General features: G+C 40.2%; 1 protein-coding gene and 2 long non-coding RNA genes across 5 annotated transcripts; 2 read left to right on the top strand and 1 right to left on the bottom strand.

The window, feature by feature from the left end:
- Positions 1 to 6,963: 6,963 nt before the first annotated feature.
- LOC112202065 lies at positions 6,964 to 8,338 on the bottom strand. Its single transcript, XR_002937110.2, has 2 exons — positions 8,306 to 8,338; positions 6,964 to 7,131 (listed from the first exon to the last, which is right to left on the bottom strand). It is a non-coding gene; the product is annotated as an uncharacterized LOC112202065 (long non-coding RNA).
- Positions 8,339 to 10,436: 2,098 nt separating this feature from the next.
- On the top strand, positions 10,437 to 13,350 carry LOC112165881. 3 transcript variants are annotated; one of them, XR_002923047.2, is made up of 6 exons: positions 10,437 to 10,655; positions 10,779 to 10,998; positions 11,095 to 11,211; positions 11,541 to 11,604; positions 12,312 to 12,398; positions 12,745 to 13,350. It is a non-coding gene; the product is annotated as an uncharacterized LOC112165881 (long non-coding RNA). The 3 variants fall into 3 exon arrangements; XR_005810593.1 differs by having other exon boundaries at positions 10,779 to 11,211; XR_002923049.2 differs by lacking the exon at positions 10,779 to 10,998 and having other exon boundaries at positions 10,439 to 10,655.
- A 1,193-nt stretch (positions 13,351 to 14,543) lies between these two features.
- LOC112164136 (rRNA 2'-O-methyltransferase fibrillarin-like) lies at positions 14,544 to 15,098 on the top strand. Its single transcript, XM_024300373.1, has one exon. It carries the CDS (start codon positions 14,544 to 14,546, stop codon positions 15,096 to 15,098), a length of 555 nt encoding a protein of 184 aa, XP_024156141.1.
- The last annotated feature ends 10,937 nt before the right edge of the window (positions 15,099 to 26,035 follow it).

Below are 26,035 nucleotides of genomic sequence, written 5' to 3'. Positions count from 1 at the left end.
AGCCTTGTTTCACCCAATTACTTTGGCGTCACAGATTGACAACCTTGAGAATGAGACGGATGTAGATAGCAGAGGTGAAAAATATGCATCCACTCAATCTCTTTCTTCTATGTTTTGCAATTGTTTTGGTATGGAGTTTTTGTGCTCCACTGAATAAGATTGGATAGTTTTGTTATTGGTTGACAACTTTGACATTGTTTGTTTTTCGTACTGGGTTTAGATTTTGACTAAAAGAAGTCTGCAGATGTGGGCATGTGGATAGGGTTTTTCAATGAACAAAGAGCCAATTGTGCCTGGGAAACAAACTGATCTTATGATAAGAAGAGAAAAATGTTTTCCTCTATACATTTGTTTATGACCATGGACTGCTGTGCTGGTTCTGGTGGTTTAAGTTTTTTTCCCATTGTTCTGTTCTACTGTTATAATGATAGATAATGGTATACTTAATTGCTAGTTACGGTACATGGGGTTTAGGATGGAAATAGTGTTACTAGAGTTTTATTTCGTTTTGGTTTTTGTATTTTTTTTTTCTTGGTAAAACTGAATAAAGGAACAGTTCTGTTTGACTAAGCTCTTTGGTTCATAGATGTAAGTCCTGATGTTGTTGTCTAGTCTCATAGTTTTCTGATTTTGGTAGCTTTTGTTTGTGACATTGGCTTTGTAAGGACTTTAGGAGACAAGAGACTCTAACTGGTTGCTCCTATTACATTTTCATGTCTTTTTTATAAGCTTATAAAAAGTACCTAATGGGTTCATGCATAACTTATTCTTTCCCAATTCTCATTGTGAATGAATTTTCACTATGGTTATGCTTGATTTTCATTGTTGACTTATAACTGATACATTCTTCCTGTAATCTGTTAAAGGATGGTAGGCGTGTTTTTTCCTTCTTTTTTTTTTTTTTAAAAATTTTTTTTTCCTAGTAGCGTGTTTATTTTTAGTTATTTTTTATTATATGAATTCTCTTGCTTATGATTAGTTTAAAACTTTAAGTGCATAACTGCTTTTGCCATATGATAATGCTGAAAACTTTTGATGGAAATGACTGCTGAAGATCATTTTCTCATTATCTACCTTATGTTGCAGGGGGATCTGTTTTCACTAGAAGAACTGAGCTTCAAAACTAATGAATTTGCTGGTGTAGCTATATTCATGCACAGTTTTTTTTTCATGATTTTGTTCATCTTACTATGATTCTGTTCATCTTCAGAATTGCAAAATTCTTTGTGGATATCCCAAGATGGTAGTCTGCAGAAATTTTAGGCGCTATCCCTGAATTAGAAATAGGACTGGTGGATTTGTTGTTCGCGGTGGACAATTAGTATGCATTGCATGAGTTGCTTCTACTGTGTTTCTCGTTTTCATGTTTGCTACCCTGATTGTAATCTAAATGTCATGCTTATTATGTGATACAAGCTTCAGTCTCTCATGCATAATGGATGCACAAATAAGCATATCCCTGCTTATATCATCCATCTGGCCTCGTATTGTCTTCGAATTCTCACTACTTTTGGCACGGCTTTGATGAAGGTACACATAGGTAGTTAGGTCTATTGTATATTCTTTGAAATTTGGTTTTTGCCGAGAGATTGAGAGACAATATATGTTAAACAACGACAAGTGTGGCCCGTGTCCCACCATTGTACCGATATTGTCTCCAACTTAACCACTTGTTAGGTGTTGAGTTTTAATAACAAAAGACCTCGTTATAGTCAAGTGTGATAAGTTATATTATATTTTGTTATTTTTTTAATATGAGTCTTTATTTTGCAACACACTCTTTTATATGCAATCTAACTCTAAGTCTGCATGTGAAATCAATTAACAAATCCAAATCTTACATTGAAAATTGGGACACAAATCTCATTGGAAAATTGATCAAATCAAGTAACAATCCTAGTCCCACATTACAACGGCATCATCTGCTGTGATTATAAATTTGTCCCAATTGGAGAAATCCCATTTCCGATGTTATAAAACTGCATAAAACCATCCTATTAGCTCATCTGATTTGGTTATTTGGTCATTCATTACTCTCGTCACAAAGAGGCTTGATGCCCCCAAAATGATCCTTTCTTCAGCTTCTCCAGAGCCCGTGAAAGTTGCGTTTATATTGCATGTAGTTCGGTCGTGGTGGTCTTATCTTCTTCCTTTTAGTGTCAGTTAATGCTATAGCAGCAGCTTTCCTCTTTTGTCTTGTCCTTTTTGTTCTTGTTGCTTCTTCAACAGGTGTTTTCCTTTTTTTCTTTGCCCTTATGATTGATATGTGTATATGATATGCAAATGTAATTTTCAGTATTGCTAAAAACTAAAATTATTGACCTTTTGTGTAACATTTTTATGAAAAATACTGTCGCTCAGCTTACTCAATATCCATATATCTTATCCTAACTATGGTGTGACGGAAAATGAAGGACAAAAAAAATCTACAAACTACAATTGAGAGAGCTAGCAAGAACAATATCAACAACCCAAAGCACAATTCTAAGAAGCAAAACAACTGCAGCACTGCTACATGGTTTATCATACAGTTTTGTGCTACTTATGATGCATACACAGGATGAAAGTGAGTTTTGAGTAAATTTAGCATTTTCCGTGAAACTACATGTTTTACATACGAGTACGAAACGAATCTCAAATGATAAAGCGACTGAGGCTTAATAACTTTGAAAAAGGTATTGAGACTCATAACTTTGGTGTCAATCCTGTTAGCAGACCAAAGAAAATCCAAAATGATAAACCTACTAACCCTCAATATGCATATTAAAGATGAGAACTCATCAATTTCCATGGTAATCCTATTTAGCAGACCAAAGAAATCCCAAATGATAAACCTACTAATCCTCGATGAGAACTCATTAATTTTCATCAAACCAAATTAATTCCAAACGATAAAGGTACAAACTCTCAATAAGCATGGTTAAAAACAAGAACTCATCAATTTTCATCAGATCAAATAAATCTCAAACAATAAAGTTACTGACCCTCAATAGAAATTATTAAAAACGTGAACTCATCAATTTCCATTAGAACAAACAAATATCAGAAACTAAAACTACACCCTCAATAAACATAGTTAAAAAATGAGTACTCGTCAATTACCATCAGAACAAACAAAACGATAAGGGTCAATAAAGTTCTGGACTTACACATGCATATTGCAAAAAAGTAAACCTGTTGACCCTTAGTAAGGTCCATAAAACTTTTATTAAGAAAAATGATGAAAAGCAAAAAACTGTTTAAGTTGAATGCCTTATGCAATCAGCTAAAACTATTTACCCTCATAAATAAACATAAACATGAGCTTGCAATACACATAGGGTTAGACATACAAATAAAAGCATGAAGCTAAAGCTACTGACCCTCATAAACTAAAACTACTGATTTTTGGAGTGTCCATATAACTCTAGATTGCACATATTGCAACATTTTGATGTTGTTGACTCACAATAAGCTCATAAAACTCATTTTGTACTATTCTTAATCACAAAACTCATTATTTTTCATCAAACCAAACAAATGTCAAAAACTAAACTTACTGCCCTCAAAAGCTAAAGATACTGATCTTTAGAGGGTCTATATAATCCTAGATTGCACATATTGACTTCGATAAGCTCATAAAATTCATTTTTTACTGTTTTTAATCACATGACTCATCTATTTCCATAAGAACAAACAAAACTTAGAAACTAAAGCTACTAACCCTCACAAACTGAAGATACTCATCTTTATAGGTTCGTACAATCCTAGTTTGCACATATTGCAGCATTTTAAAGCTACTGACTCTAAAAAAGCTCATAAAATTCGTCTTTACTATTCTTAATCACAAAATCAGTCAATTTGCATCATAAAAAACAAATCTCATAAATTAAAGCTACTGACCCTTAGAAACTAAAGTTAATGATTTCAAATGACATTGACCTCCTTGCTCAACGATGGATTTGCAGGCAAGGGGCAATCTCTAGCTTCGCTGCCTTGCTCGATGATGGATTTGTGGGAGGGGACCAAACACTAGCTTTGCCTTCTTGTTCAATGGCAAATTTGAAGGTTAGGAGCAATCCCTAGCTTTGTCGCCTTGCTCGATGGTGGGTTTGTAGGTCAGGGCCAAACCTTAGCTTGGACACTTTGTTAGATGATAGATTTGCAGGGCTGGACCAAACCCTAGCTTCACCGCCTTGCTCGCCACCTAACTTCACTGAAATGGATGAGAAGGTTTTGATTTTGGGAGAAATAGATTTAATGGGTTTGGTTTGGGAGAAAATTGAAATGACAGTTATGGCAATTGTCGTAATCAAGGTTTGGTTACTGTGCCCTTTTGTTTTTGTGCAAAATGGGTCGTTACTGTTACTCATCCCAAATTGCAAAATATAAATCGTGCGCGTGGGAAGAATCAATAGCCTATGTAGTTAATGTTCACTATCCCTTTTTTTTTTCGATATTAATGAAATTTCATTAATAATTACCAATGAGAGTGAACTCAATGAAAGGTGCCCAAAAGAAGGCCCAAGTACAAATAAACCCAATAAGGAAAATTACAACTCAACCATAATCCACATGGATAGGGCAAAAGAGTGTAACCCAATAAAGAAAATTACAACTCACTATCCCTTTTAGTGGTCAAGAGTTTTGGGCCATGAAGGAGATAGTCTTGGACTCAAATACAGATCTCCATCTCGCGTGATGGATGCTTAAATTCCGGTTTGAGGCCGAAACATTGAAAGGTTGGTTCCGTATAGTTTTGATAAAGAAACCTTCATCAAACTGTCGATTCGTGGACTTGAGATAAAATGCATTGATTATGTAGGGATTTACGTGGAGAGCCTTGTTTCCCCAAGTCGCTACAGCATCAATCATTGATCGATGGAGAAAGCATTAAGCATGAGGCATATCAGCATATGTACGCTGATAGGAAATTGACGGCTTGGTTTTCACTTTTGGGTGAATGAATTGTTACCTTCGTTGTGCTTGGTTTTCATACTGACTTGTAACTGTACGTTCTTCCTCTTCCTTGTTACGTCCTAATTTCCTTTTTATCATCAACTGTGGTTGTTTTCATCAGTGATCCTTATAACTGTACGTTCTTCCTCTTGTAACGTCCTAATTTCGTTTTTTATTTTTATTTTTTATGTGTTTAATCAGTGACAAAGGAAATAGTTTTGGCTTTCATTTAGTTAGTGTTATTGAACTAATTCCTTTGCACACTATTTAGGGATCTCAATGTTAACTATGAAATTATATATATATACTATTTGTAATAGATTTTTTTTTTAAAAGAAAATTGAAAAAAAAAAAATAAAACAGTTATTGCAGAGAGAAAATAGTGGGAGAGAAAAGTGGAGATGGGAATTTTTTTTTTTAATAAAAATTCATTTTGTAATTGTCATATTTACCCTTGTGATTTAATTTATTTTCAAAGTTTTTTAATCTTTCAGGGTTAAATCGATCAAAATTTTTTATTTTGGCTAACAAAGCCTCTTCTCTTAATAATAGTGTGTATATATATATATATATATATATATATATATGGATTTATGGAGCTACGACTCTGATTCGATCAGTTTGGCAGATCGACTCTGGGATAGACTTAGAAAAGTGAGAAAAACACTACATAGTTAATCCATGCCAATGACATCATGGAAAAAAAAAACAAAAAAAAACTTCAACTACATCGAATCCTTGATTCATCGTGTATCAAATCATTCATACGTGTACATCTATTAGTCAAGGTAGTGCAAGTCAATAAGGACCAAATTAGGTAGCAAGGTTGGGCTTGCTATACATTAATGTATATTGGGTTATTTCCATTCAACACATACTCTCTTGAGGCTACTAGGAGATCAGAGTTTTCAAAAGATTAGGAGAGTCTTTCTCTCCTACTTTCTTGGTGGTCCAAGGAAATTGAAGGATGAGCAAGAAAGCGGAAATCAAGCTCACTAATTTTAAGATAAAGGTAATATGCACATCATATCAATTTGCATGTTTCGTGGATCTAAATTGTTATGCATTTCTTTAAATTGTTTTGGAAATCTTATATGCATTCAAACGTTTTCAAAATACATATTAGATAAAGATTGCGTTTACATATAGTTAGCGAGGATTGATTGCGTATCAAAGAATCAGTTTTGAAAACCTTTCTATTAGGGTTGGCAAATTGGGCCGAATGGGCTGAATCAGCTAAGTTTCGAACTGACCTGAACCGTTATGGGCCGAAATATAGGCCTACCGACAATTTAGCTAGGCTGAGCTGTGTTTCAGTGGTCTCGAGGGTGGTCTCGTCCGGCTGAACACGAGTTGTATCAGTATGCTACTATCGCTATCGGTCTCGCTTATCTACAAAACGGATAAAGGTCAGAGGGAAGATCGGGTGTGCCGGCCTTCAACTCTCCGATGCTTAAGTCAATATCGAATAAGATAATGATAATGGAAAGCGATAGTAAACAGTTACCTCTTTAGGTTGTTGGAGATGAGCTTAATGTAGCAGATTTGTGGGAGCTTGGTCTCGTTTCTTTCGGTGTGGGACACTCGGGATCCCGATATCCCCCGAGGGGTATCGGGACCCTCTGTTGGGAGCTTATCTCGCTGGTGCATTGGCGATACGAGCCTTGTGCTTCCGATACTTGTGCCTAGGAGGTATGTGTATACCAACAAGTCCCCTAAGTCCCCGGTCAAGAGTTCTCTTGGGTGGGGAGTTTGTTGCTGGTAAAAGTATCGGAAGTTCAAGGCGAGTTTATGCCACGTGGCTTCCGTACAACCGTTGACAGGAGCCGCCCCGGATTTCACCCTGAAATCCGAAGTGGACCTGCGGGGCCCACCTTAGAAGAAATTTTGCCAAAAAATTTGGCAGAACTTCCCCTAAAGTGGACAACCCAAAACCTGTAGAAAGAAAATTTACACTTCTAAATCACCCATCCTTATTCTCCTGGAGCCACCCTGCTCCCCCAAACAACATCAACCAAAATCATATGACACAAAACACAACTTAAATAACATTAATTTCCTCATGTAATCAGAGCAAATCTAATAGCAAGGGTGATCAAGGAAAACCTAAATCAAATAAAAACGCGGAAGCCACGCTGTTGTCTATGCCTCAACTCCAATGTACGCCCGACCTCAACTAATTTCGCCTGCAAACTGGGCATTTGAAATCGAAGGGCCCAGGGGAAAGTAATTGAAAAACACGTTAGCGTGAGTGGACAAAAATAAATAATTTAATATGAATAAAACAAAATAAAACTTCATACTTTCCAACATTTTTCGATATATATAAAATCCGGATGCATGCAACATTTATAAAACACTTAAGAAAGTAATCCGAAAAACGTTGAACTCCAGAAAACCGACTAGCCCGGCTAGCCACAACAACAGAGTAAAAGGTTGAAATTTCAATACTCGAAAATATAAAACCAGCCCCGCTGGTTAAGAAAACTCAGACTAGTCCCCGCTAGTCAAAAATAGTATAAGTAGGGGAAGATGATAGCCATACGAATGAGCCTCCCAGGCTTGGGTGATAGCCTCCCAGGCTAAAGTACTCCCATTACTCCCATAATATACCCTTACGCCACTAAGTGTAGCGATAGGATACCGGGCTACAGAATTACTGTCACAGAGACAGTAACCTGCGCCACAAAGGCGGAGGGCTACGGTGATCCCATCACCGCGCCACAAAGGCGGAAAAATCAATGCTAGCATGATAAAATCACCCCTCAGTATGGCACAGGGAAACATAACCGAAAATCCAGTAAATCCAAAATACATAAGGCTTCCCCCATCTCTCGTAAAAGAATTTCCAACGACGTGTCCCACACGCCAAAAGTATCTCCAAATCAATAGCAAAAAGGCGAGAAAAAATAATAAATCGTAATCCCCGTAAACCGAAACAATACCAATTCTAAAATCATCATCAAGGCATTCCCAATGCCAAAATCGAAAGTCGATAAATAAATAGGAAAGATCAATAAATCAACGGCGTGTCCCACACGCCAAAATATTCTCGGGTCAATAATGAATAAGCAAGGAAGTTCAATAATGAACTAATATTCCATTTTGGAAAATACCCTGGAAAATACTTTATTGAAAAACAACATAAATCATAATTTGAAATCCGAGCATAACAAAATTAATATCCGAAAATCACAACCGGAATAATTCATAATAACTTCATGAAAATCGTCAATGAAAGTAATTCCACGAGATAAATCAAAATTTTAAACAATCCTATGCTCAGAAGATAATATGATAATTAAATAGAGCACTAATTCAAGAATTAAATGCATGCATCATTATTTAAAAACAAGAGTCCACTCACAGTACTATTCAGGCGATCATGCATACGAGTTCCTTCGTCGAGCAATAGCTCGGTACATCGCCCTGTACACAATTATATTCCGTGAATAGTTATTCAACAAATTAATACGATTCCTAAATCAATTCCTCATAATTACATCTCCACTTCTCCTCGGATGCAACCCAAATTATACCACTAATACCAATTCGTTTATTTAAAGGTTCCAAGGCAGAACCGAGAGATATCTGACGGCCGGATTCTCGTAATTCGATAATCGAAACCCTAAACTTCAAAAATTCATAATTAATTCCAAGCTTCTCCAAAATTCACCAAATTTCATATACAAGCTCTACAATATTTATAGGATTTAATGGGCTAAAAACTGGAATTAAAACACAGCCCAACACGCCTCCACGCGCCGGCGGCCACCACCTCCGATGGCCACCAAAAATTGACAGTAGCTGCAAAACTACAAACCCAACAAATTTCTCAACTGCAACAAGTCCCAATTTTACCTTTAAGAGCTCGGATTAAGCCGATGAAGAAAACCCAGAAATCAAGCTTTGGACCCTAGGATGTTCTTCGTCGATTCGACCTCCACGATGCAAATCGGAGCAAGAGGCCTTAGGGGAAACGTTCGCCGGCTCAAGGCGCTCCTACGGTCCCAATTTGGTGGTCGGAAACGGCCGGAAATGGAAGATTTGCCGGAAAAAAGCCAAACTGCACCTATGAGGAACTTTGCTTCGATTCAAGGTTTTTCGGCCAAATTGCCACAACCTAAAGCTACTAGGGTACAGAGGGGAGGGATGAGCTCTTGTGGTGGTCGGCTGCACGCCGGTTGGTGGCAGGAATGCGCGGAATCGAAGGGAGGAAGAAGGACCGGAAAGGGAAAGAAGAGAGTTCGGGGGAGAGGAAAGAGAAGGTAGATTTCCGGAAATGGAAATCTACCACAGTAACTTTCTATATATGTAGAAAGTTACCATGAACAGTAACGTTCACCTTTTCGCTTATAACGTTCGTATACGAGCTCCGATTTTTACGTACCACATATGCACGCGCTTGGTTTAACGTCATCTACAACTTCCGTGAAGAAAAGTTTCTCAAATTCTGATCCGAACAAAAAGTCGACTTTTAGGGTCACTAAAGTTACCGAAAAAGAGTAAAAGTAAAACAAATTATCGTTTACTGTCCAAATGACTAGTAAACTGGTAAATTTAGGTTCGGGACGTTACAACCGTTACCCCCCCAGTCCCCCATGTCCCCACTTAAGAGGAGTCTTGGCTGGGGTGAGTGAGTTGTGTTGGCATTCGACGTGGTGTCGCTATTACGAATCTGTGGTGGGTTTGTATGTGTCTCTTAGAGCATAGGCTGTGCCCTGGTGACACGTGTGGTGAGCTTATTCGTTTTCGTGTGCTGGAAGACCGGTGTACTGGGATCCGTAACATGTAATAATGGTGTAATGGTGAGTAGCCGAGGCAACGACGCATGACCTCTGTAACGTTCGGGGATGTCGGACACATGGTGAGATCTGGTGTTGTCGTCCTTGCATGTCCAACGGTCCCGATGTTCTCGAGGTGCTTATACAAGAACAGGGGAGAGAGGTGGAGATGGTTACTATTCCTTCATTTGTGTTGGAGCTTGAAAGAAAACTAGGTTAGACTTGGGTCGTAGCTGAGTGGAGAGCTTCTAAGTGGTCGTGGAGTGGCCGTCGCTATCTCTGTAATCGATCGGAAGAGTGAACAGGTACGCCACCTCTTGACCTTTTCTAGGTTTATTTGAGGGTATTGGTGTGTGTGTACCTTGTGAGGGTAGTGCTCCGGGAGATTTTTATCACTATAGGAGAAAGTGAATCAGACGACACATAACAGACAACATATTGAATTTATATGTCGTCTGAGTACGTCAGACGACATACATGCTAAACCTGTCGTTTCTCTTTTCCTTAGCCAACACAGGCTCAAAAATGAAATTTGCAAAATTTGGGACAACACTTGCAATGATATGTGTTGTCTGAAAAACCCATAAAAAAAATTCAATTAATTGGGTGGGTTGAAAATCCTAGAAACCTTTTGTATCCAAAAAAAAAAAAAAACCTCGAAATCTATCTAGTTTAGGGTTCCCTCCCTTAGCTAAAAAAATTGGCCCTTCTCTTCCCCTGCGTATTTGACTCAGCCTCGCTCACCCGCTAGCTTCTCTTAGTAACGATACACTCTAATCAGATTCAGTCGATTACTCCCTCTCTCGCTCTCTCTCTCTCTCTCTCTCTCTCTCTCTCTCTCTCTCTCTCTCTCTCTCTCTCTCCACCGCGAGTTCTCTCCCCCTCGGTCGTGACTCTCTTCACTCTTCAGCCTCCATCTCTCTCTCTCTCCTTGTAAGTTCTTCTTCTCTGTCTCTTACTTGTTAATCAGATTCACTTCGTTTTCTCATTGGGTTTTGGTTGGGTTTCTGAATTCCGATATGACTAGGTTTTCTGGTATTGTTGTGTATTGATTAGGTTCTGAAATCGATTGATACTTTTAATTTTGAAATTGGATGGTGCCCAGAAGTCTATATATAGAATCTATGGCTCGGAGCCAACAGTCTCAGAGTCAGAGCCCAAGTGCCAAAGCTCCGACCTTTATCTTCCACAATCTACCTCAACCTCCCGACCGCGTAACTGGGCTCGAAGGAGAACAACCCATCCTGTGTTAGGGTTTCAAGAACCCTAGAATTAAGTTAAGGAAATCTGGGGTTGATTGAGTTTGAATTTTTAGGGCTCAAAGTTGATTGAATATTATTAGGATTTTAATTATGATTTTGGTTTCTGACAGGGTTCATTGGAGGTTTCGGCGACAGAGATGAAGAGATGGACGCCCGGTGACTTTGATATTGGAAAGCCTCTGGGACATCGAAAGTTTAGTCATGTCTATTTGGCAAGAGAGAAGAGGGTATGGTCCTTCTTCTTACTATGGGGATTTATTTGTTCAATTTGTTTTTTACTTAGCTTTTTTCGATTACAATCTTGGTACTTTTCTTATTGATTATGTAGTTTATGGGGTTTATGGAGTGGTTCTGCTATAGCTGTTGACAAAAGGGACTGCACTGATTAGTATACATAAGTGATTAGATGTTCAATGATCTACTGATTTCTAGGAGTATGCTGTAAAAATTTTGGTAACTTGAGTGTTAAGGGGGCGACAACAACTCTGGAGTTATCTCTTTCTGTGAAACAAGGCTTTACAGTTGTTTAATTTGTTCTTTTTATTAATTTTTCTAGGTGTCATGGATACCTATCTACCTCTTAATAAATTGGCTATGCATTTGGTTAATCAGAATGACAAGTAAGTATACCTTATCTGGTATTATTATATCACTTCTATGTGGTTTTGTTTGGTACTGAACGATTTGGATATGTTGGCTTTTGCAGAATAGATTTAGACGGAATTTAATACAGGGAGGAATTGCATACACAACATAATGTTTTTGTTAATTTGTTTTTCTCTGTTTTGGTCAGTAACTTAGCTACTCCTATTGCTATCTATCTTGAAACTCAGTAGATTTTTACTTTGCAGCAGAATTGGGTTTGTTTGTGAATTTCCAATTGGGTTTTTGTTTTGAATTGGAGTTTGAGGACGTTGGAATGAAAATGATCTATGCTTTTGATTTTTGTTTTGAGTGTGTGACATGAATTGGTGAATAACAGTGTTAGTTATTGATGATTCACTTTCTTTTGGTCTTAGCTGTTTGTGATTATTTGATTATGTGGCCTATTCACTGTGCTTGGGACTGTTTATTAAGCAAGGTTGATCCTAAGTGATATGGGTTTATGGGGTTTTTACAAAGGCCAAAGTTAGTTTGTGTTCTTTATGCACACCTGGAGATCTTAGCTTTGCATTATTTTATATTGAAAGTTTGAAACCCATTAACAGAGGTATAGGAATTCCAGAATTGAAATTATATCAATAAGATTATATATACTAAATTATATATGTTGTTCTTTTAGGTGTTTGCTTTGATGTATTAATGTTATATATGACTCCTACTGTAGGCATTGAACCTTTTGTGAGCTGTTGCACTTTGACTTGCCACAAGCCCTGGAAGACAAGTATAAAGGCTACATGAATCGCAGATTTGTGTAAGTCTTGAACCCTAAGCTCTAACCACTGTTGGATTGTAAACATGATTTGAAACAAATAGGAAAGGCTGCCTACTTTTTCTGCAGAAGAGTATGTTAAAAATTAGATTTTGTTGCGATCAATTACTATAAGTCATAGAGTATGTTAAAAATTAGCAACCATCTACTACTGAAGAGCGACGCTATTCTATTGAAGTAGCAACTGAACAAACAAGTAGAGTATTATTTATCTATCTAATTGTAGGTTTGAACAGAAATGGGATTCCTCTTGGCTTGGTACGAAAACTCAAATCTTTATATATCTGCATATCTACTCATGTACTTATAACTTATGTTTACATTGCAGGACAAGGGAGATTGGCCAGACGGGTTGGAGAAACTGATGGTCTATATAAAGCAAAAATATCAAAACCCAAAAATCTATATTGCTGAAAATGGTTTGATTTCTTAAACTTCAGCTAAGCCCCGTTTATACTAAAAAATTATCCTAACATGATTTTTTTATATCTTATCCGTGTCTTTTCGATCAATGTAAGATTTCCTCTTTCCAGGAAGGACAACTTACCACTTCCTGAACAGAGGACTTAGATCGAATCTCCTATATTGTTTCTTTTTAGACAGTAGTTGTTTTTTGCTTGGGCAGATGAGTTTCAATTTTACTGGCAAGTTGTTTATTCTGCAGTTTGAGTTGCTGCAGTGTCATTGTTTATGGTCAACCAAAAAATGGCTAAGAGCTGGGGTCTCGGCACAGTATTGCTCACTCTTGTGGTTAAAATTTGGTTGGACATGAATTGCAAGTTGTACTTTGAACTGATACATAAGAAGTACATTGTAGTAGGAGACCTCTTTGTAGTTTTTTGTATGTTTTGGCAATCTATGAGAATGATGTGCTACTAAATGACATTTGGAACTTATTTGTATCAACATTTTCATATTTGCCTATTTCCAGGAAGCAATTGTGTCAATTCAATTCAAACAACATACAGGACAAGTAACTGTAGTAGTGCAAAGTTATCAGACAACACATGCATCCAGTAACTTGTTATATTAAATGCAATTCAAACAACAAAAAGAAATAGTAAGGGTAGTGTGAGGATCATTTAAGACAACACATGCATCCCTCACTTGTTATCTAAAATGTATTTCAGACTACATATATATCCTGGAAATTGTTATCCTAAATCAAATTCAGACAACATAAAGGGAAAGAATGTGTAATCTGAGGTTCATTTCAGACGACAAATTATCCCACACATGTTATCTTAAATGAATTTCAGACAACAAAGTCATCCTCAAACTTGTTATTCAAAGTAATATTCAGACAACATAAAGGGAAAACATGTGTAGTGTGAGGTTCATTCAAGACGACAACTGGTCCTACACATGTCATCTGAAGCTTATTTCAGACAACAGGGCCATCAAACAAATTGTTATCTAAGGGTGAATTCAGACAATAGAAGGAAATAGTATTTATAGTATGAGGTTTACTTCAGACGACATATTTATCATTGCCAAATGAACTCTTGTTTGAGGTTCACTCCAGACAACATATTTATCATATCTATGTTGTTGGATGAATCACACAACCACACAGACATGGAAAAATTGTTGTGCTAAGATCATTTCACACAACACTTGGGCAATGAACTGTTGTGTGATTCTATACTCTACGACAGTTTAGCCAAATTAATAGAAATTGCATAAATTCAGACAACACATATTTATATATACATGTTGTATGAATGAGAAAAAAGACGACATAAAAAGCCTGTCATCTGATTGAATGCAATCAGACGACAGGCTACTAGACAACAGCCTCATTTTCAATCAGACAACAGGCTTTAGCCCGTCGTCTGATTCACTTTGTCCTATAGTGTATCGGTGGGTTTTGGTGTGTATGTACCTTGTGAGGGTTGTGCTCCTAGAGCGATTTACCGGTGGGTTTTGGTGTGTATGTACCTTGTGAGGGTCGTGCTCCGAGAGCGATTTATCGGTGGGTTATGGGTTGCTTTAGGTCTGGTGAGATTGTGGAGGGGTTGAATTGTGGGTCGCGCTGAGTCTCATTTGGTTGCTCCGGATAGGGCTGGAGCAGTGGAATTTTGTGGGGGAGTCTTGGAGAAGGCGATATTGAGGGAAAACCGTAGTATGGTGTGTGAGAATCGTAGTCGTGGTAGGAGAGAGCGTTCCTCTCGTGAAGGGCTGGGGGCTTCTCGCGGTGGTGTCGGTGAGTCCCGTGGCGGGGGAGAAGGTGCCTCTCGTAGTCATGATGGAAGTGGTTCTCAGAGAACTGGCGAGGGCGATTCCCGAGGAGGTGGTGGAGCTCCCCGCGGGAGTATTGTGGGGAGTTCCCTAGGGAGTGGCAAAGGCTCGTCTCGTGGAGTTTCGAGTAGGGTTGAGCGACTCATGGTCGCTGATGTACCTGAAGCGGAGGTCATTAAAGTATTGGATATCTACCGTTCGCCACTGGGGCGGTTACTCCTTGGCGCTACGCGCATTGATCAACAGGGTCCGAGTATGACTGAAGAGCAGATTGCCGAGATGAGGACCGCTTGGGCCATTCCGGACAATATCTCGTTACGTCCCTTAAGGGATGGTGAAACGTTCAGCCACCCCCAGTTAGGATGGGCGTGCTTTTATGAGTATCAGCTCAGGTGTGGGTTGAGTTTCCCGATACCGGAGGAGTTGCAGTATCTGCTATAGTGCCTGAATGTAGCGGTAGGGCAGCTGTTGCCCAATGCCCTGAGGCAAATAATGGGAGTATTGCTGTTGTGGAAGCTAAGCAAGTTGCTGTGTCCCAGTATCAGTGAGTTCAATTCCATGTTCAAGATGCAGTACTCGACCAAAGCCAGTGATAGCGGCTGTGTGAATTTTAGGGCGCGCGGTCGTACTGTTATCGAGGACTTGCCTTCAAATATCTATGCTTGGTGGCGGGGGAGGCCGTGCTTAGTAGGCGGCTAGTAGCAGAATCCGGATATGGTGCACCGGGCCCCGAGCTGGTTCCAACCCATCTGTGAGTATCGTGATTGCCTTTGTTGGTGGATTTTCTTGTCTTTAGTGTGTACTAATAGCGTTTTTGTGCATCGTAGTGAGGCAAGAGGTGGAGTTGACCACGCTGGAGCGGAAGTGTGTGGCGAGGGTGATGGGTGGGTTTCCCAAGGGGGCGAGGGGGTTCTATCGTCTCTGTAGGCTCCCGATATACGAGAGATTTGATTTGGGGAGGTTTCCAGGTGAGGGATTTTCTATTTGTGTGGTGTGGTGTGTTGTGTGTTATCCTTGCTGACATTGTATTTATTTTGCAGCAGATATGTCAAACGAGGCCCCTAGCAAAAGTGACGCCCCGTATGCTGACATCGATCCCGATGCCATTATTCAGGGACTATTGCGAGAATCGCACACGGCGAGGTGAGTGGATGTTGGCCTACCGGATAAAGTACGTGTGATTGATCATCGGGTTAGCATGTCGTTGCCCGATGAGATGTATCTGAGGTTTCCTAATACCGTGCTAGAGTATTTCAATCAACGGGCTGAGGAAGAAGCTGGCGCTGAGAGGCATAAAGGTGGCGTTTCCTGGGAGCTGACATAAGATGTCCAAGGGCCACCCATGCATGCTGGTGAGGAGAGTGAGCGTCTCCAAGTGCGTGGTGGCGAGCGTCAGTCCCCTAAGATGCAAGAAGTGACGAGCCTGGGTCCCTACAAGAGAGAAGGGTCTTGGTGACGTGGCTGGGGTCTCGGAGCCCACGGTGGAGGTAGAGATTTCCGTCGAGGACTTGCTGGAGGAGGTGGAGCGGCGTTAGAGTGATACCAGCGCTCGTGCTTGCTTGGTGTAAGATGCGGTTCTGGGATAGTTGGAAACCGTTCTAATTTGGGGATGAAATTGGTGATCCTGTCTCACGGAAGTCATCACTGTGGATAGTGGGGAGGCGGAGGTGACCAGCCATGCCATTGGCGAGACAGGGCTGACAGTCGAGGTGCCCGAGGGACAACCTGAGTCTGGAGAGGGTATAATTGGGGTCGCCCAAGTCACCAAAACGGGGACTCAAGATGGTGAGGGGGATGGAGTCTGAGTGTTGGACACGTGTGCTCGGACGGATGGGGTCAAGTCGAGGAAGAGGACGGACTCTCAGCTCTATCTCGGGAGTCCCCCAGTTGGTGTTGCTATCGACACTCGCAGTAGTAAGAGGTCTCGGGTTGACAATGTGTCGCGCTCGAGATTTACAAGTGGGGGTTCACGGGGTTCTCGCGATGAGGTTGCTGGTGGTCTCGCGCGCACCCTGGGCAAGATTGGAACTATCGATGGGGCCATCCTTCACATGGTTGCTGAATTGCGAAATTGTCATCGCAATCGTGGTCGTGTGAGTGCTGAGGGCCCACGTCTGGGGTATCGGGAAGCTCAGGAGAAGTTGATGAGGGTATGCATCGTTATGAGTTTGCCTCTTCTCTATTTTTTTTTTTTTTTTTGCATTCACGTAGATGTGTTGACAATGTTGTGTGCTGCAGGCTGTGAACCTGAATTACCACGCCTCGAGCGAGTTGGTGGCTCATTTTGATAAAGAGATAGCTCGGCTGCAAGGGGAGCTGGAAGCCGAGAGGGAGTGGGCGCGCGAGCTTCAGAATGTGGTGGACCAAGGTCGGGTGGAGTGTGAGGATATGAGGCGAGTAATCGAGGAAGGGATCGAGAGGAGGATGGAGCTGGAACGAGCACTTGCTATATAGGAGGCTCGTCGTTAGGGAGCCGAGGATGCTATCGCTCCACTGAGGGAGGCGAACCTCGATTTGATTGGGAAGCTGCAGCTGGCAGAGGATGGCCTGAGGTTGGTGGAGCTAGTTAGGGCTCGGGTGGCAGAGGCCGAAGAGCGTCTGCGAGATTTGGAAAGGCAGGTCCAGAAGCGTGATACCGAATTGGAGCTTCGTGCTGTTGCCTCGGAGAGTTTGGCTACCTATCCCGATCGCGTGGTGGATTTGGAGGGGCAGGTTGGGAATCTGCAGAGGGAGGTGGACCGTTTACTGGATGTGGAGCTGGAAGCAGGCGAGAGGGAGGCAGAGATGGAGTGGCTCAGGACGGAGTTAGCTGAGCAGCAGGCTCGATCGAGTGACTTCACCGAGGAGTGCATTCGCTTGCGCGCGGCTGCCGAGATGCATCGGGACAAGCTCGCCAAGGCTAGACGAGATGGTGCGGATAAGGCGGTGGATCTCTATCTCCGGACACCCCACTTTCAAGAGAAAATGAATAAAGCCTTCTCGGATGGAGTCTTGCAATCGATTTGAGATGGTATCGCTACTGGGTGGATTGACCATGAGAAAGTGGTACGTGACATGCAGGCCAAGAAAGCGGCGAGATCGCAAGCCAGCGCCGCAAGTGGTGGCCAGAGTTCTGGCATTGTGATAAGAGAGCAGCCTGTTCCGGAGCGTGCATCAGGACAGGCTGGTGAGCCCGAGGTGGAGGGTGTTGTCGGCGAATAGGAGGCCTTCACGTGTGTCGGGGACGAGGTGCAAGGCGAGAATGTTGGAGAGCGAGACGGAGTGGAGGGGCGAGATCGGGTAGAGGAGCAGACACGTAGTGCCGAGGGCGAGACCTAGCCTTTGTACATCGTTTTGGGCTAGCGATAGGTTTTTCCTGTTCTTGTAAATGCGTTGGATTTTGTTTGGAAAATTGACCGAGTGTTCTGACTTTTGAGATGTCTGTTTGGTATAGGAACTTGTGAAGTTTATGGGGAATTGATAGTGTTGGGCGATAGTCCCTCGTTCGTTGAATATATTTATTACTTTGTCAATTGGTTGCCTTGTCATTAATGTAGGTCATTAAGGCGACGCGACAATTGGTCTTCTGGAGTCGGTTGGTGGTGATGGCGTCCCCTATAAATAGGCAGTAAGGAGAAGGGTGGATTATATTTTCAACATGGCGTTTTCTTTGTTTTTCATTGTGCTCTTGCTTCTGAAATCTTCTCTTCGCTATAGGCAATATGCGTTTCTAGATTTCTGGGCTTTATAGCTTAATCTCATCTTGGGTTATGGGCTTTATAGCCTAATCTCATAAGGACTCGGCTTCATCACCCGCTTGGGGATTGCACAATCTGTGCCTCTGTGAAACTGAAAACCCGTCCGACTGAGAAACCCAACGGCCAAGATCACTGGAGGGGGCGGTGGGCTATAACAATGGAGATCGGGTGGCGATATGGCGGAGAGTGGTGCGGTGCAACTGCTCCCAGTCTTTTGCACTGGAACCTGGCCAGCCTATCAATCCTCCAATTCAGTGATCTTCTTCTGAGGCTCCTCCAATTCCAAAGAATCAAACTTGATTGGAGCCATCCTGTAATGGACTCAGAAGGGCAAGCGAGGATAGTGATGTGTGTACCGCATTTGTTTGAATATGTAATATGTTTTTGTGTATCGCACTTGTGCGAAGTAGCAATTGATGTATCGTTATTGGCGGCAAAGCCTTTTGTAATGAATATTTCATTTTGGAGTATGTATCGCATTTCATTGCTCTGTCGTTCGGTATTTCTGTAGCTTGGTATGGTGTATCGCCCATCGCGGAGTGCGAGAGTGTAGGAGCCAAATGGCGAGGCAGCATAATGTCGGTGCTGGAGGCGAGAGCGAATGGCGAGGCAATACATAACGCACTACTACAAAAAACGGATATAAGGACATTGAACAAGGACACATTTATTATGTGGAGTCCTTGAAAGTTTATAAGGACACTGGACACCGGACACCCAACGTTTAAATGGAATTTTTAAGTGGAGGGCGAGTCTTTCAAGGACAAACGATATCCGTACATGCCGTGTCCTAAACTCCCAGGTCAATTGGCTCCAGTTGAAAAACTGAAATCCAATTGAAATAAGAAAACGCGCTACATTTCGCGTACTCCGCGTTTTCGATTCCCTCCCCAAATTTCACTTCCCTCCTCCTCCAATTTTCGACTTCCCTCTTCAATTGAAAGTTTGAAACCCACCGCAAGATAAAAGATGTTGTTTCATTCACTCTATTTCCATTTTTAGTTGTAATAGAAAGAAAAAGAAAAAGAAAAAGACTCGAGCTCAAGATACAGTCGATCTGATTCGACTCGGCAGAGAAGGCGGCGACTCGTAACAAGGGCTCAACTCGTAGTAAGGCGTGAGACATATTCTGGGTTGATAAATTCTGGGAAAAATTTCAGTATAAGGTGCGGTTACTCGATCCTCTTTTTCTTTTTTTTTCCTAATCTTTTGTTTACATAATTTGTTTGATATGTCAACTGTGTATTGATATTGGATTGTGTTATACTGATGATAAGATAGTGTAGATATTGTATTGTGTACACTATTGATAAGATAGTGTTGGAATACTACTCTAGCATTTATGGTTTGGGAAATTAGGGTTCTTGCTGATTGTGTAGTAATTCAATTTTGGATTTTGAACTGTTATTGATGCTTAATTGTGGTTCTTTTTATTCTTATAATTTTAATATCTACCAATAATTGTAAAGGTGCTAGTATTCAATCTGCTAGTTCTGAATTTTGATTCCGTCAAGAGGAATGACGCCACTGGGCAACCTGCTACTGCAACTACTGGAGGGTAAGTAAATACCTTTATCTGGAGACTGTAGATCTAGTCTCTAAACAAACAGCTTCATAGTATAATATGGATATTATCTACAATGAGATGAATTTCATATTTTCTTAGATAATCTTAATAAACTTTGTAGTTCCAGCATAACAATAGCTTTGGATGTATAATGATTGCCACATTCTTGAAGGATAAGTACTTTGGAAGTTGAGAAACTCCCGGCTCATAGCTGCAATGAATTAGATTATATACAAAGTTTTACTGATAGGATATATTTTGTACATACTGGGGTTGTATTGTACACTTGCAGAAACTTAATATTCCTATGGCTGAGCTCGTCTATAAGACGCCCTATATGTTAGAGGATGGAGCAGTTACACTTGGATCAAAGAAGACCACTATCTTTGTGATTGATCCGATGACTGAGGGATAATTCACAAATACACTTCATCCGGTGGAGAGGAGCAGGGTGTTCTATACCCTGATATTATTAAAGGCATTAAGCAATTGATCAAGCCTGTTCCAACGAATCCAAATGCTGCTAAGCCGCTACTATATGTCACGGTGACAGTTCCCTGGTTAGAAATTAGATAATGCCAACTTGTTAGATGATGCCCTTCTTATTTCTAATCATTGTAGTCTGCTTGGGATTTTGATCAGGGAAAATAAGTTCACTTGGATTGTTGATAAAACCTTAAAAACAAACTTTGGTCATCTCCTGGAATTAATTGAATTAAATAAGTCAAGGGATAAAGGGTGGCAGGGAATAAAGTTCTAACATAATCATTTTGATCATACCAAAACCTAAATAGATTTTAGTATGCCTCTCTAATACTGTTTTTATATTCTTGCAGGTGCTACTAATAAGCCTCAGGAACTAGATGACGCAGTTCTTAGGAGATTTGTTAGTTTTATTTTCTTCTCTCTTTCACTTTGCTGAGACTATCTTGTGAATCAATATTTTAAAATTTGTGTTAGTCTGAGGGTGCATATTAATACTATTCCAACGTTGGTAGCCTAGTTTTGGCAGGGGTTGGGTTCAAGGAAATTGTTTGGACTTTCAAGTGAGTAGCGACCACCTTATTTGGTTCTTCTGTTACTTGGACAGTGGTCATGTATCTAAGTGGTCTTCTCTAAAAAAAAAGAAAAAAAAATACACACAAAAAATACGTTTTGTATTCTGAAAGATTTTAAGCAAAGAAATCAGTATGGAAAGAGGGGAAGTTGATCGACACATTCTGAAGTATCATTATCCTGTGTTTAGCTATTATTATGTCCATTATGTTTACTTTCTATTGCTTTTTTCTGGTTAAACTCACTGTAAATTGAAACTCTAACAGGTGAAAAGAGTATACATACCTTTATCATAGAGGGAGGGAAACATAAGGGAGAAAGCAGGGAGGGAGAGATGAAGAAGAATATATGAAAACAATAGCTAGAAAAGAAAACGTAGTGAGAATTGTTTCCGGTGTTTAGTTATTATGTTTCATTTGATTTACCATTCCATTTGCATTATCATGCTTCCTCACTTACAAGAGGGCTGTCCTGTATATTTTTGGCAGCGTTTTCTATAGCTGATTTTCCTGTGAGACAAATTGTAGCTGTCAAAATCTGATTAGAAGCTTGACTTAAGCTGCCAAATGATTGACATATATATGGCAACGACATCATGCATTTCTTACCTTGCAGAATGCTATTAATTTAGTGCTTTTAGATCACCCTTGCATAATGACATTAGTGTTTTAGTTAGTAGGTTCAGAGTTGAATATATTTGTTAAATCTTTGTTTCTGTAATTGTCTTTCTGACCATGTATCATATGATTGCAGATATAATTGCAGGCTGATGAGAGGTTCAAGTTAATCTTGTTGTAACTTCTAAGGGAAGGAGAGGGCTAAAAAATTCTGAGTCATTGACTATTGTGTTGAAAGCTAGGAAGTGACATATTGTTTTGACTGAAAAGGCTCTCATATAAATATATAAGTTCAGATACACATGTATACATGAATAGCGGGCTCAATTATATGTAATGGTGTTTTTGATTAGTTGCGCATGCTTACCTGGGCTAATATGTAAGTAATATGCCTTATTCATGCAACTATGTATTGTTCTATTTTTTTTTTTTCCTGATGACATCTATGTTTGCTGCAAGGTTGTACAGTTTGAAATTGGTTACTAGCTTTCTTATTCAATCATGAAGAATGTATGCTTTTGGTGTTATGACTTCAAATGTGGAATGAATATTTATGGGATTGTAGATTATCTTCTTTGTTCATTTTTAATTACTTTTAGAGTCTAACAATTACCTTGAGTATTAGATATAATTATTCTGATATTTAATTTGACATAAGTTTATGATTTCTAAATGTTTTAGTTGACTGCAGGAAGGTTGCAGGGAGAGACAGCGGCAGCAGCTAGGAGAAGATCTGAGACTAATCCTGAGCTGGACAAGCCAACAACCAGGTAATTCAAACTTCGTCTAACGCAATTATGGCCTATGTAAATTCTACATATGTTTTAGTTAATTTATCTAAATCCCTGTGAGTTCCTTAACAGCTAGGTTGGGTTCTGTTATGTTGTTCAAGTGCTTTTAGGTTAGGACATTATTAATCAGACAGGGTCAAGTATTTAAATAGATAAGAAAAGGATTCTTTCATTTGTTCATTTGCATAATTTTGGTCATTATTCAATATTTGGAAGCTTAGCAAATAGTAATTCTATTTGCAGTTTTTGTATATGGATGAAGTGAAGCTTGCAAACTACTCAGCCTTAATGATGCTTTCGGTTTGTGCAGATCAATACTATAAGGATAAATTCTCTTTGGAAGTTGGAGGTTATGGCAGTGATTAGAGTGAAAGTTCAGTTTAGTAACTGTTAAGTTAGGACAAAAGAGGTTTGAATGATAAACTTTTTTTTCCTTCTCTGTTTTGTTGATTTATAGGAAATGGATAGGTCTGGATTTGTGTAGCTGTAGGATTCTTTTTTCAATGATAGATAGTTGTAGTGAGCGCTGTATGATGTTTTTGATGATTTAGGGGTTTGCAATTATCATAATTGGCTTGTTGTCGATAAAGAGAAGGAGGATAAGTTTTGGAGTTTTATTGAGGAAAGCGAGACAGCTGCAGGTCAAATATTCTTTCTTGTCTTATATATATATATATATATATATATATATATATATATATATAAGTTGATGCTTATTTTGCTTGATATATATTCACACCTAATTTAGAAGATATATATAAGTTTTCATTATGTTCATCCGGATTTTCATTATTTCTTCCTTGTAGTGAGGTATTACTTTCTGACACAAGAACTTATCACTTGTGATCAGATTTCATACTAGATCATGTATACTAATTTTATCTTCCCTTTGCCAGTGGAAATTTGCATTTATCTTCCCGTTTTAAATGTTCATTGCTTTGTTCCATTTCTGCCTGTAGAGAACAAAAGTTTCTGGTGATTGTGAGCAATATCTTGGACTGGAGCATGCTAGTGTAGTTTCTGGTGAAAGTTGCTATCTGAACCCTTCACTTTCAAGAAATCAATTATACTGTAAACAATTAGAATGCTAGTATAGTCTATCCCAAATACTCAATATTTTGAACTATTCTCATTTGTAATTGAGTATAGCTGGAAGATTTGATATTGTATTGAACTAAATATTACTAGTTTGCATATTGGTTTGGTCGGCCAAGTCATATGTATTGTGATATGGACTTGAATTGGAGTACGGATCATACTTTTAATATTTTTTTTTTTGGACAATTTTTTAGTTTTAAGGACACAGGTTATGTGTCCACTATTATATTTAAGGACATCTATTTTTGGGATGTAAGGACACAATTTAGGTGTCCTCTTATACATATAAGGACACTGTTTTTGATAATACAAGGACACAAATGAAGTGTCCTCTTATAGTTACAAGGACACTGTTTTTGATGATATAAGGACACAATTCAAGTGTCCTTTTATAGATACAAGGACACTAGATTTTTACTTTTAAGGACACAGTTTCGGTGTCCTAGTAGGGAAAAGAGGACTCTTTTCCAGTGTCCTTGTAAATGACTTACAATGACTGCTGGATAGAGGACTCTTTTTTAGAGTGTCCTTAAATGTAATAGAGGACTCTGTTCCAGTGTCCTTATATGCAGTTTTTGTAGTAGTGACGTAATCTTGTTTGACGCGGTATCGAGGTGGCCTTGGCCATCGCTGTTTTACATCGCGTGTCTTCGCAATGTTAAGGGGGCTCGTGAATCGCGATGTGTCGTGTAGCAGTAACTGTTCATGGAGATGTACCACCCGGTATTCGACTAGTTGATTCATGGCGAAGTATAACGTTACATTCACTCATTCGTTCATTGGCGCATCACGTAGCATTCATTCGTTCATTCATTGGTGTATCGCGTAACGTTCATTCATTCGTTCATTGTCGTATTGCGTAACAGTCGTTCATTCGTTCATTGGTGTATTGCTTAACATTCATTCATTTATTGGATCGCCACTGGCAACGCAAGGGTTCGAGATGGACAGCATCTTGCTGTGTCAGCAAGACCGGTCGTGGGCGATACCGCATTAAAATTCATTCATTGGTTGGCGTATTGCGTAACATTCATTCATTCATTGGCATATCGCGTAGTGTTCGTTTGTTCGTTCATTCATTGGATTGCACCTGGTAATGCAAAGGTTCGCGAGAGACAGCACTTTTGCTATGTCAACGAGACCGGCTGTAGGCGATACCGCATTAACATTCATTCATTGGTTGACGTATCGCGTAACATTCATTCATTCATTGGCTTATAGCTTAACTTTCGTTTATTCATTGGCGTATCGCGCAGCATTCGTTCATTCATTCATTTGATCGTACCTAGCAACGCAAAGGTTCATGAGGGATAGCACTTTGCAGTGTCAGCGAGACCGGCTGTAGGCAATATCGCATTAACATTCATTCAGGCGTATCGTGTAACATTCGTTTACTTATTGGCGTATCGCACAGCGTTCGTTCATTCATTCATTGGATCTCACTGGCAAAGCAAGGGTTCACGAGGGACAGCATTTTGCTGTGTCAGCGAGACCTGCCGTGGGCGATATCGCATTAACAATCATTAGCATTCATTCATTAGTTGGCATATCGCATAGGCAATAAGTTGGGATTACTGTACAGCGTGCCCTTGCCTGTTGTTTTATGATGGCCATCGTAAGGCCTATGGCGATAATATCAAGAGAAATGTGGCCAATTATAGGTCAAAAGGTGAGAAACGTTAACATTTTGTTGATAAGTAGGTGTGACGATGAGGAACGTCGTGTTCATTATGAGAGCATGCGAGATATATGTGATGTCATAGCATATAATACTGCGCGGAGATAGTTGCAAAATACATGACAAGGAAAGGTAAAGGAGATAATATTGACACTTACAAGCATGAGGGGGGGGGGGTTGCGATAGTGCTGTGGAAGCGAGTCTGGAGCTCTTGCCCTACTTGGCGTAGTATCGGAGATGCTGGGCGTTCCATGGGTGTGGGAGGGTGACACCATCTGCCCCCATCAAGTAGAAGGTGGTGGGTCCGACGGCCTCAACGATTTCGTACGGCCCCTCCCAGGTGGCCTTGAGCCCTGTTGGGGTTGGCATCTTTTCTTTCATCACCCAGTCCCTGACGGAGAGGAGGCAAGGCAGGACCCTGGCGTTGTAATAGCAAGCGATACGCTGTTTGTTGTTGATATTCCTGATGTGGGCCCGCTCGCATCGCTATTCCAGGAGGTCCGAGTCAAGGTTTAACCCCTCCGAGTTGGTGAGCGGGTAAAAGCATGTGACTTTCTCGCTATGCACCTCCTGCTTGACAGGGATCACGGCTTCAGTGCAGAAGGATAGGTAGAAAGGGGACTCGCCATTTGCCTCTGTCGGGGTTGTCCTTATCGCCCATAACACCTCGGGGAGTTTTTAGGCCCATAGGTCCTGGGTATCGTCGAGCCTCTTCTTCAAGTTCTGCTTGATTATTTTATTGACAGCCTCGACTTGGCCATTTGTCTGCGGGTGTGCGGGGGAGGCATATCTGATCTGCGTGCCATACTGGCCAATGAAGTCCCGGAGAGTGTT

The sequence above is a fragment of the Rosa chinensis genome, chromosome 5, assembly GCF_002994745.2.
Source record: "Rosa chinensis cultivar Old Blush chromosome 5, RchiOBHm-V2, whole genome shotgun sequence".
In the NCBI taxonomy this organism is placed as follows: Eukaryota; Viridiplantae; Streptophyta; class Magnoliopsida; order Rosales; family Rosaceae; genus Rosa; species Rosa chinensis.
Note: the sequence above shows the minus strand (reverse complement) of the source record. Positions and strands in the feature narration are given on the sequence as shown.

What these genes read in the sequence shown, in the direction of transcription:
- LOC112164136 (XM_024300373.1), top strand. Translation starts at nt 14,544, where the DNA reads ATGGTGTGTGAGAATCGTAGTCGTGGTAGGAGAGAGCGTTCCTCTCGT.